Raw genomic sequence first — 13077 nt, 5'->3', positions numbered from 1 at the left:
TTCAAATTTACAAACGTAAAAATGAAATCTCTGCCAAAATAAGCTTAATGCATAGTGTTTACTGCCAGAAAGTGGATTATATTTTATAGATTTTATAGGACCTGTTATATCTGTAAAACACTGACATCTAAAGGGGGTACATTCCTGGCCAATTGAGGATGTAAAGAAAGGAGTGGAAACAGAGCATCTGATCCTGATTCCAATAGCACAATATAAGTGGTGGATAGAAAATCCCCAATGGCACAATATCACCCTACTGTTACTTTACTTGATCATTTGCAGAACCGTTTACCTATCTGCAGGAGAGAAAAACAAACACCATAATGACAATGGAAAAAGCAGAGATAAATTTATTCTTTAGTGTTATTCTTAAACAGGTCAAACGGTTAAAAGGAGAAGGAATTGTGAAATGGTGAGGAAGGAAGATCTACTATTAAAAACTTGGAAACAAATTGACAGAAGACTCAAATTTTCTTTGCCATAGTAACAAAGATATAGGATAACAAGGCTTCCAATTAAATTCTTGTAATAAAACAACCAGAATCTACTGGTTCTAAACTACATGTACAGAGATACTGTTGCTGATCAAAACTTTGTCCTACTCATGGTTTTTCTCAGAGCAATTTTAACATCTTTGTTCCTCAAACTGTAGATTAAAGGGTTCATTGTGGGAACCACAATGGTATAAAAGACAGAAGAGATTTTGCCCTCATCCATGGATCCAGCAGAAGATGGTTTGAGATACATAAATGCACCTGACCCGAAGAAGAGAGAAACCGTAATTATGTGGGAACTGCAGGTGCTGAAGGCTTTGGACCTGCCCTCCACAGAGCTGATGTGGAAGATGCTGGAGAGGATAAAACCATAAGAGACAAAGATGGTGAGACTAGGCACAATGATGTTGATGCCCACCACAATAAAATTTACTAGCTCATTGATGTAGGTGCTCGTGCAGGAGAGCTGGAGCAGAGGAAAGAGGTCACACAAATAATGGTTGATGGTGTTTGCATCACAGAAGGTCAGTCTCAGCATGCATCCAGTGTGGGCTGTGGCACCAGAAAATGCCATCAAGTATGAACTAAGCAAAAGGCTGGAACACACTTTAGGGGACATGGTAACATTATACAAAAGTGGTTTACAGATGGCCACGTAGCGATCATAGGCCATTGCTGTCAGCACATAGCATTCAGAAATGATAAAAAAACAGAAAAAGTAGAGCTGGGTCATGCATCCCATGTAGGAGATAATATTTTTTGATATGAAATTAATCAGCATTTTTGGTGTAATCACAGTAGAATAGCAGAGATCTATTACAGACAAATTAAAAAGAAAAAAGTACATAGGGGTGTGTAAGTGTGAATTTGGTCCAATTAGAGTTATCAAACCCATATTTCCCAACACAGCAACCATATACATTATTAGAAACAGGAAGAACAGGGGGAGTTGGAGATATGGTTGGTCTGTTAATCCCAACAAAATGAATTCAGTCACAAAAGAGCTATTTCCAAGAGCCATTCTTCTTCAAAGGGATCTGTGAGTACAGGAAAAAAAGGGTTACATTAGAGGGAAACCCTAGCCCTTCCCACAATATCTTGTCCTACAAAAGGGGTTATGTGCTGCAAATATCTGAGACTAGCCCAATCTGGACCCATCAAGTCTGCCTTTACCATTATCATGATACTGAATGACACTAACTTTCCCTTTCTTAGAGTCTTTATAAGCTAAATACAGCAAAGGGCATCATTAATTTTTCCTTCAGAGGGAAGGCTACTGCTGTCATATGCAAATATGACTACTGAAAAAGAACAAGGGAGTAGGGAGAAGAAGGAAGTATCACAACAAAATAGTCCTACTCTCATGTAAACATTTCTTAATTCTCTTGAACCCTCTCCTCACCAGTAAAAGTGGAGGCCCTCAACCCAACAACCTGATGCTGGCATCTAATGCAGATTATACTTCGTGGGTTGGAAACCAAAAAGATTGTCTCTAATCCTAGACTAAAGGACCAGAGTCTAGGAGAGATTAAGTTACTGCCCCCTTATCACAAAGTAAAAGCTATAAATGTGGAAGAGTGAGAGTTCCATCCTTGGAAAGGGAACTTAGTGACTCAGAAACTGTACCCTCTGAGCCCGTTAATATCTCTGAACATTCTCTACTCTTCCCTGGAACAGATTCTTCCTCCAGTTTCACTTGAGTCTCAGAATTGCACAAAGTGGGAAAGAAAGTGGCAGATCTTAGATCTCTGGAATTCCATTTCACAGCATAAGGGAAATTCATATAAATAGAATTTAGAAACTCACCATCCTTAGGCCAGAAAATTTTACTGCTTCCTTGTCAGTGTTATTTACTCCTCTGGTCTTAGAAGGGCAATTTAAGATTCGAAGGCTTTGGTTACTTTGATTCTAAGAGGATGCTGCAAAAGATTTAATTTCATACATGCCCTGTAAATCTTTATGAACTACACAGCATACTTTCTGAATGTGACTTTGAGAACTCTCAAGCTGCAGAGAAAACTAAAGACACGTTTTGTGGCTTGAAAAGATGCAGATGGATGAATGTGAATTTAATGATATAATGCAGTTGGCTATAAACAGGGTGGAAGTTTGCTCAGTCTCTTCCCCAGGGAATAGATTCTACATGTGAAAGGGAAATAAGAAGGTTGTATTTACACCTTGGACCATTGATCTTTCTTTAGTTCCTTAGGGACTCAATATTTTACTTAAGTTTTCCTGTAACTCGAGGGATTATACATCTCCCAAGACAGATCTAAAAATAAATTCATGTCTTCCCATCATATTCATCTCTAAAGAAAAATCTATTGAATTGTTTCTTTTCCTCTCTCTTCTCATCCTAAACGGAAAATTTTCTGCAAGGGTTCTACCTGCAGGATTCTTTATTTCTTCATCTGAAACTTTTCAAGAATTGCAGTATCTCACTTCAATTGTTCTCTCTCAAGGGCTATCTCTGAAATAATTTGAAATGTCTTCCATCTCTTCTAAAGTTGAACTTTTTAATATCTTCCAGAAATTTATACCTGACTATTCTGCTGGGACCTTATATGTAACATTTCAGTAACTGAGATCTTTATTTCTTCTCATTGTAAAAAGGAATAGGGGCTATGAGTTAGACGGTGTGTGTACGAATCTTCCTTCCACTCTTGCTAACTATAATACCTTGATAAAATTACTTTATCTTTCTTCCTCTGGTTCACTTTTGTAAAATAGAAATGGTAAAAATAGCTTTTGTTTCATTGAGTTTCTATGATAGCCGAATGAAAAAATGTAAATAAGAAATGTAATGTAAAATAAAATGAAAAAATGTAGAAGGTGCTAAATAGTCTGGCCTGGCACGTGCTAAATAGTCAATTTATGTCAGTTGTCATTATTTATATTATCATAAATTCTGGCAGATCCTCAATCAGAACACTCATCAGACCATTCTCCCCTTAATTTCTGTGTTCCCTAATAACCTATAAGTTATATAAGAACAAACATCTTTTCTGTCTTGTTTCCTTGAAAGTACGGTACAGAATATATAGTCGAACGCCAATATCTCTGAAAATTATATTGTTCTTTGGTTGAAAACCTTCAGATTTTTTCCACATTTCTCACATGCTAAAAGGTAGAGTCCACAACCACATGTCCCCCACCCATTTTCCTCAGAAACCAAACAAGTCCAAGAACTTTGTAGGTTTAGACTTTACTACTGAATATAGTGACTCCTATTTCTCTAGCATTTCCACATAGTCCTCTTATTTAGCCATCTGCACTGCTGCTAGAATAAGCTCTGAAAGCACGGATTTGTCATTCACTAGTTTGAATCTTTCAATGGTTCTCCATTACCCACTGGGCAATTGAAATTTTGTAATGAAAATACAATTATCAAAACTGTAATTCAGCTTCAGTAAAAACTAAAGAAGAAATTGAGTCCAACTTCTTTTTTTCACATCTTTATAATGTATAATGTACAAATAACAATTACATGTATTTAAGGTACATGACCTGACTTTTCAATATTCATAAACATTCTGAAAAAATTGGCATAATCAAGCTAATTAAAATATCCGTCACCTTACAGAGTTACCATTTACTTTCTGGTTATTTGTAGTGCGAACATTTAAGATTTACCCTCTTAGCAAATTTCAAGTATGCAATACAGTATTGTTCATATAGTCACAGTGGTGTACATTAGAGCTCCAGAACTTATTCATCTTGAATAAAAGAAATTTTGTACCACTTGACCAACCTTTTCCCCTCCGCTCAGACTCTGGCTACCACCATTCTACTCTCTGCTTCCATGGTTTTGACTACTTTAGATTCCTCATATATCTTAGGTCATACAGCATTTGTCTTCGTGTAACTAGTTTATTTCACTTAGCATAATGTCTTCTATGTTGTTGCAGTTGGCAGGATGTCCTTTATTTTTAAGGCTGAATAATATTCCATTTTGTATATATACCACATTTTCTTTCCTATTCACCCATTAACCAACATTTAGTTTGTTTCCATATTTTGGCTATTGTGAATAATGCTTCAATGAATATAGACATGCAAAATCTCTTTGAGAAACAGATTTTATTTCCTTTGGATATATACCCAGAAGTAGGATTGCTGGATGATAAGGTAATTCTATTTTTGATTTTTTGAGGACTCTCTATACTTTTTTCTATAATGGCTGTACCAATTTTACATTCCCACTAACGAGAGTTTCCTTTTCTCTTCATTCTACCAACACTTATTATCATTTGTCTTTCTGATAATAGCCATTCTAACAGGTGTGAGGTGATATCTCATTGTGATTTTCATCGGCATTTCCCTGATGATTAGCGATGCTGAGTACCATTTCATATACCTGTTTGGCCACTTGTATGTTTTCTTTGGAGGAATGTCTATTCAGTTCCTTTGCTTATTTTTTATGAGTTATTAGTTTGCTGTTATGGTGGTGGTTGTTGACTTTGGTATTGACTTTTAGGAATTCCTTTTATATTTTGGTTATAACCTCTTACCATATATATGGTTTGTAAATGTTTTATCCCATTCCTTATGTTGCTTTTTCATTTTGCTGAACATTTCCTTTGCTGTGCAGAAGCTTCATATTTTGATGCAATCCCACTTGTCTGTTTTTGCTTCTACTACCTTTACTTTTGATGTCATGTTCAAGAAAATCACTGTCCAGAACAAAGTCAAGAAGCATTTTGTGTGTGTGTGAGAGGAAGATTGGCCCTGAGTTAACGTTTGTTGCTAATCTTCCCATTTTGGCTTGAGGAAGATTGTTGCTGAGCTAACATCTCTGCCAGTCTTCCTCTGTTTAATGTGGGATGCCGCCACAGCATGGCTTGACAAGTGATTCTAGGTCTGCACCTGGGATCAGAGCCCACAAACCCGGGGCAGCAGAAGCAGAGCACGAACTTAACCACTACACCACTGGGCCAGCCCAAGAAGAATTTTTTTTTAAGATTTTATTCTTAGAGCAGTTTTAGGTTTACAGAAAAATGGAGAGGAAGGTATAGACATACCCATTTACCCAAAGCCACCACACACGCTTAGCCTCCCCTACTAATGATGTGGGAAATTTTCTCTGTGTTTTCTTCTAATTATTTTAGAGTTTTAGGTCTTATGTTTACATTTTAATCCATTTTGAGTTGAATTTTGTGTGTGGTATGATAAGAGATCCTATTTCATTCTTCTGCGTGTGAACATCGAGTTTTTCCAACACCATTTATGGAAGAGATTATCCTTTCCCCATTATGTGTTTTGTCTCTAGTATTGTTCAAGTCAGCAGTTCTTCACTGATTTTCTGTCTAGATTTTCTCTCCATTTTTGAAAGTGAGATATTGAACTCCTTTACTATTATTATACTGCTGTCAATTTCTCCCTTCAGTTCTGTTGATAGGGCTTTTTATACGTATGTGCTCTGATGTTGGATGTGCATATATTTATAATTGTTATATCTTTATATTGAATTAACCTCTTTACACAAGGACCTTTTTGTCTCTTTTTGACTTAAAGTGTATTTTTTCTGATGTAAGTATAGCCACCTCTTCTTTCCTTTGGTTATTATTTGCATAGAATATCTTTTTCTATCCCATGATGTTCAGCTTATGTGCATCCTTAACTCTAAAGTGAGTCTCTATGGAGACACAGAGGCATGGACTTGAGAAGCTCCATCAGCTTGCGTCAGCATTGGGAAAGACTAGGGACTCCTCAATGATGAAGGCTGCTGGGGTCCTCCTACTCTCCTTTTCCCAATGAGGGAAGTCACAGCTGAGGGGATTCCTATTGGTGCCAGTTCTGCAGTGAGTGCATATGCAGTTGCAGCACCAAAACCTAGGAACTGGGGCACATGCAGTAATAGCATGCCAGTTTCTGCAGCAAATATGATGGTGCTGGGGTGGGGAGGTCAGCAGCTCAGGCCTTGGAAGTGCACAGATGTGGCTCTGGTTCCAGTGGGCCACAGTAGCAAGGACTCCCAGCAGCCCCATCACCTTGTCAGTGTCGGTGAATGCCAAGTGGGTTCTTGGTGGTAAAAGCTAAAGTTGTTTGCAGCAACAGTGAAGGTTGCTGAGATCCTCAGTGGCCAAGGCTGCTGGAGTCCTGATTCCACCTCTCATGGAGATCCTTCTTGGCACCAATCTATGCTGGCCTGAGGGAGGGGTTGATGAAGTTAAAATGCTTCCTGTGCTTTTCTATGCAACCATCTCAGTTTCTGTGCCCCATAGGCTTGATGCGGCTTTATAATTGCACTCCAGAACTCTTCTAGAGCTATTTTCATGCATGGGTAGTTGGTAAATCATTGTTTTTGTGGGAAGACAAGGACTGAAACCTTGTAGTCCACTATCTTGTTGATTTCATTCCCGACTCAAAGTTATATTTGATGAGGAGGCATGAAAAAACTGTCTTCTGATTGGAGCATTTTGTGCACATTAAGTATAATGCACACTCTAAGCCTTCTCAGCAAATATAAGAAAGAATGTTGGATAATGTTCACATGTCAGAGACCACAAGGTGAACAAAGAATACTAGCTAGGTGAGCCAAAGATAATATATGAAATTTAAATTTCAGTCTGAAAAAATGCACTTACCATCATTTTAAATCAGTTCCTTTCTTCAATATTTAACAAAAAAGAGCAAGAATCTCCTTCAAGATATTCATGTGTTAAAATAATATCCTTTTTTAAAATTTATATCTGAGCAGTGTAACCTCCAACTTATATTACCAGTTATAAAGTTTCTAGCTTCAAGTTATAGAACGCTCAACTAAAAGCCCTTTTAAAACAGTAGACTATTTTTGTCACATAACAAAAATTCTGGAGATAGGGTGTCCTAGGGTTGGTTTAGCACTAAGCATGCTCAAGAACCCAGCTTCTTCTATCCTACTCTCCTCAGACCATTTGCCTTAGTCCTCAGACTTGTTACCTCATGGTCACAAAATGGCTGTTGTAGTTCCGAGAATCACATCTAAACAGAACAAAATTTAAAAGAGAAAGCGAGACAAGAAGGTGAAACAACTCACATATTTCTCTCCTTATATATGAAGTGAATCTTCTCCAGAATTCCCTTTATGCGTTTTCAGTCATATATCTATGCCACATGCCTATCACGCTACAAAGAGAACTGAAAAAATGAGTATCTCCCATTTTCAGCCTCTACCAGCAGCAATTTGAAAAAGCATCCTAAGTTAAGAGAATATTTTTAATTATATGAACTTAAGCTAGAAATTTCCCTAGGAAATACACAAGTACTTGAGATATTAAAAAAAAAGGAGACACTAGGTTGTCTTTAGGGACATCCTTGTATTAACCTACAGGCCCCATGTCAAAGAAAGTATGACTATAGACAATAAAGTTTCAAGTGAAATTTATGATGTATAAGAGCTGACTCATGGAAAAGCAAGGAAAGAACACAGGGTTCTCAGGGGAAAGCCGCCTTAAAAATTTCAACCACTTTAAAAATAAGAATTTTCTTCTGTATCGAAACAACTACAGTGTGAAAAATAAATATGTCTCAATCTACTTACAAATTAAGGAATCTAGTTATGTAATCTAAGTAGGTCCCTATCAAAAAATGGAAAGTTTCTCATTTGCATATTAAGTTTCAGTAATAATTTACTGTAGCGTAGACAACTGACAGTTTTTATTTTGTTTTGTTTTGTTTTGTTTATTGAATGCAAGTGCCTGACATTAAGTGTCTGATTTTCCAGGCATCCTCTGCAAAGACAGCTATCTCCAATAAACACATTGTCAGCTACATGACTAGATAAAAAGCCAGGCCACCCACCCCAATATTTCCTTTCGTTTAGCGATCTCTGTTTGACTTAGATAACTGATTACTTGACTGCTTATTTTTCCCTTCCCACACTTTAATTCTCATTATTATGTTTTAAATTGCCAATAAAGAGTATACATGCAGAACTCAAGACCCATGCTCTCTCTCTCTCTGCCAATGTGCTCACTGTCTGTCCCTAAGTATGCTGTGTAGCTTTCAAGTTCCCTGATGATTATTTCTAAGGTGCATCTTGCAATCCATATTAAGAACCACAGGGCCAGTCCAGCCACATCATTGGTTCTGAAAGGGGAAATGTCCATGGGGGCCCAGGTGAGTGCCAAGGAATTTTTAGCTTATAGCATCACTATCAATAGGCTGAGAAAGGCATACAACATCTGAGTAAACAGTACCCTCTGATGGGTAGCTTTGACTTAGACAAGATTTAAATTAATTAAAAAGTTGTAAAGTGTAATACAACAGAAGAAAAATTTGTTGATAATTTTGTACTCTTCTCCCACGTCCCCTTATCTCACTGTGAGAAGCATTTGATTTCTTAGGAGGGCTGTTAAGAGCTAAGGCAGCAGTGTTTCAAAGAACAGTTCAAGGAGAGAAAGCACTTAAAGGCTCTTTTTCCTTTCTGCCCACTTTCACTCTTCTTTTTCCAGGTGATCACAAATAAATAAAATAGTACCTTGAAAGCATTCTAACACATCCACCTTTGTTTTTAACTATCAACCAATGAGAATGAAAACTCTTAAGGAAGAAATGGAAATGTAGTAAAGATCTCAGACAAATGACTTGTGAAAGAAAACAAAAGATTTTAAAAATAGAGACAAATTGACTGCATATACATACATGATATATATATGATATACATATATATAGGTATATCTCATATATTTCAATGAAATAAAATTGATTATACCATTATAATACTTTATAATGGTTTAGAACAAATCACTTTCTTTCCCTCTTTTCCAATTTTTTACTATGTTGAAATACACAAACATAAAAATACCATCTTATCCATTTTTACATGTACAGTTCAGTGGCATTAAATACATTCATAATGTGCTACCATAACCACCATTAATCTCTAAAACTCATTTCGTGTTGTAACACTGAAACTCTATACTCATTACACAATAATTCCCCATTCCCCTCCCCCAAGGAATAATAATCACCACTCTACTATCTCTGTCTATGATTTTGACTATTGTATTTCATATAAAAGGAATCATACAGTATTTGTCTTTTTGTAACTGGCTTATTTCACTTAACATAACGTCCTCAAGAGTCATCATATTTTAGCACGTCAGAATTTTCTTCCTTTTTAAAGCCACTCAATATTTCATTGCACAATATATACCACATTTTGCTTGTCTATTCATGTGCCAATGGACATTTGAGCTGCTTCTATGCTTTAGCTATCAGGAATAATACTGCTATGAACATGGTTGTACAAATATCTTTCAGATATCCTACTTTGAATTTGTTTGGATTTATACCCAGATGTGGAATTGCAGGATCATATGGTAATTTTATTTTTAGTGTATTGAGGGACTACCATACTGTTTTCCCCAGCAGCTGTACCCCTGTACATTTCCATGAACAGTGCACAAGAGTTCCAATGTCCTCACATTCTTGCCAATGCTTGTTTTTTTCTGGGTTTTTTTTGATAGTAATCATCTTCATGGTTGTGCAGTGGTATCTCACTGTAGTTTTGATTTTCATTTCTGTAATGATTAGCGTCGTTGAGCATCTTTTCATGTGCTTATTGGAAATTTCTATATCTACTTTGGAGAAATACATATTCAAGTCTATTGCTCATTTTTTAATTGCGTTGTTTGCTTTTTCTTGCTGAGCTTAAAGAGTTTTCTATATATTCCTGATTCCTTTATTAGATATATGATTTGCAAATATTTTCTCCCATTCTTTGGTTTGCATTTTTATCTGATGATAGTATCTTTTGATGAACAAAACATGTTTAATTTTCATGAATTCCAACTTATCTATTTTTTCTTTTGATACCTGTGCTTTTGGTATCATATCCAAAACAATAATTGCCAAATCCAACATCATTAATCTTTGCACTATGAGTTCTTCTAAGAATTTTATACTTTTAGGTCTTACATTTAGGTCTTTGATCCATTTTAAGTCAACTTTTTGTATACAGTATTAGACAAGGGTTCAACTTTCTTCTTTTGCATGTGGATATCCAGTTTTCCGAGCACCATTTTTCAAAAAGACTCATTTTCCCGTTGAATGATCTTGGCACCTTTGTCAAAAATCATTTGACCATATATACAAGAGTTTATATCTAGGATTTCTATTTTATTTTTTTGTTCTCTATGTCTCTCCTTATGCCAGTACCACAATCTTTTTATTTCAGTATCTTTGTAGTAAGTTTTGAAATCAGGAAGTGTGAGTACTCCAACTTTGATTTTCTTTTTCAAGATTATTCTGGCTGTTCAGAGTCCCTTGAATTTCTGTATGAATTTTAGGATAAGTTTTTCTATTTCTGCAAAAAAGAAAAAAAGAAAAACATTGTTGGAATTTTGATTCAGATTGCATTGTATCTGTAGATCATTTTGGATAGTATAGACATCTGAACAGTATTAAATCTTCCAATTCAGGAACATGAAATGTGTTTTCATTATTTATGTCTTCTGTATTTTCTTTCAGTGATGGTTTTTAATTTTTATTTTATAAATATCTCACCTTCTTGGTTAAGTTAATTCCTAAATATTTTATTCTATTTGTAGCTATTGTAAATAGAGTTGTTTTCTTAATTTCCTTTTAGGATTGTTCATTGTTAGAGTATAGAATAGCAACTGATTTTTGTGTTTTGACTTCGTATTGTGCTACTTTACTGAGTTTGTCAGTTCTAACAGTTTGTTAGTGGAATCCTTAGACTTGTATACATATAAGATCATATCATTTTTAAAGAAGAAAAATTTTATTTCTTCTCTTCTAATTTGAATGCACTTTTATTTCGTTTTCTTGCTTTATGCTCTGGCTAGAAATTCCAGTGCTCTGTTGAATAAAACAGAGTGAGTATCCTTGCCTTGTCCCTGAACTTAGAGAAAAAGTTTTCAATCTTTAACCATTCAGTATAATGTTTGTGTGGGTTTTACAAATATGGATTTTATTCTGTTGAAGTAGTTTCCTTCTATTCCTAGTTTGTTGAGAATTTCTTTATCATGAAAAGATGTTGAATTTGGTCCAATGCTTTTTCTGAATCAATCGACACGATCATTTTTCTTTCCCTTCATTTTATTAATGCGGTATATATGACATTGATTGACTTTCATATGTTGAATCAATTTTGCTCTCCAGGAAAAAAAATCCCACTTAATCATGGTGTATGAACCTTTAAACGTACTGCTGAATTTGATTTGCTAACATTTTGTTGAGAATATATACCTCCATGTTCCTTAGTGATATGGTCTATAGATTTCTTTTTTGTAGTATCTCTGTCTGGCTTTGGTATCAGGATAATGGTGGCCTCAGAGAATGAATTAGGAAGTTTTTGTTCCCTTCAATATTTTTGAAACATTTGAGAAGGACTGGTGTTAGTTCTTCTTTAAATGTTTGGTAGAAATGACCAGTGATGCCCTCAGGTCTGGGACTTTTCTTTGCTTGGAGATTTTTGACTACTGATTCAATTTCCTTACAAGTTAGAGGCCTATTAAGATTTTCTGTTTCTTTACGGTTTAGTCATGGTAGGTTTTGCATTTCCAGGAATTTATGCATTTCATCTAGGTTATTCAATTTGTTGGCATATAACTGTTCATTTTATTTCCTTGTAATCCTTTTTATTCCTGTAACTTCAGTAATATAGTCCTCACTTTTATTTCTGATTAATTTGACTCTTCTGTCTTTTTTTTTTAGTCCATCTAGCTAAAGTTTGTCAATTTTGTTGATTTTTCCAAAGAACTAAATTTTGCCTTTATTGATTTTCCCTATTGTTTCTCTATTGTCTATTTTATTTACCTCTGCTTTAATGTTTATTTCCTTCCTTCTTCCAAATTTGGGTTTAGCTTTTTTTTTTCCAGTTCCTTAAGTTGTAAAGTTAGGTTGTTGATTTGATATCTTTTTTTATTTATTTAATGTAAGCATTTTTACCTATAAATTGGTCCCTAACTACTGCTTTTGCTGCATCCTCAAAGTTGTGGTATGTTCTAGTTTTGTTTTCATTTGTCTTAAAGTATTTTCTAAATTCCCTAGTGATTTCTTCTTTGATTTATTGGTTTTCTTAATAGTATGTTGTTTAATTTTCACAAGCTTGTTCATTTTCCAGTTTTCCTTCTGTTATTGATTTCTAACTTCATTCTTTTGTGGTCAAGGGATTTAGTTTCTATGATATTTCTCTTTTTAAATCTACTGAGACTAATTTGAAGCCTAACACATGGTCTATCCTGGAAAATATTCCAATGTGCTTTTGATAAAATGTGCATCTGCTGTTGTTGGACCAATATTTTATAAATATATGATAGATCATCTACTTGCTTTATCTTATTCAAGTCCTCTACTTCCTTCCTTATCTTATGTCTGATTGTTCTAACCATTTTTGAGAATGGGCTGTTGAACTTTCCAACTATTATTAAAACTATATTTCTCTTCCCTTGTGTCAAATTTACCTCATATATTTTTATGGTCTGTTATTAGTTATGTAAATGTTTATAATTGTAATATCTTCTTACTTTATTATTTCATTAGTGTGTATAGTCCTTCTTTGTTTCTTGTTAACTTTTGTATTTTAAAGTCTATTTTGTCTTATATTAGCAGAACCATCCCTGCTCTATTTTGG

The 13077-nt window shown here is 35.1% G+C and overlaps 1 protein-coding gene across 1 annotated transcript; it reads right to left on the bottom strand.

The window, feature by feature from the left end:
* Positions 1-585: 585 nt before the first annotated feature.
* On the bottom strand, positions 586-1515 carry LOC106836028 (olfactory receptor 8B8-like). The gene has a single exon (XM_014848638.3). The coding sequence runs from the start codon at positions 1513-1515 to the stop codon at positions 586-588; it is 930 nt and encodes a 309-aa protein (XP_014704124.3).
* Between the last annotated feature and the right edge of the window lie 11562 nt (positions 1516-13077).

The sequence above is a fragment of the Equus asinus genome, chromosome 20 (genome assembly GCF_041296235.1).
Source record: "Equus asinus isolate D_3611 breed Donkey chromosome 20, EquAss-T2T_v2, whole genome shotgun sequence".
NCBI lineage: Eukaryota > Metazoa > Chordata > Mammalia > Perissodactyla > Equidae > Equus > Equus asinus.
Note: the sequence above shows the minus strand (reverse complement) of the source record. Positions and strands in the feature narration are given on the sequence as shown.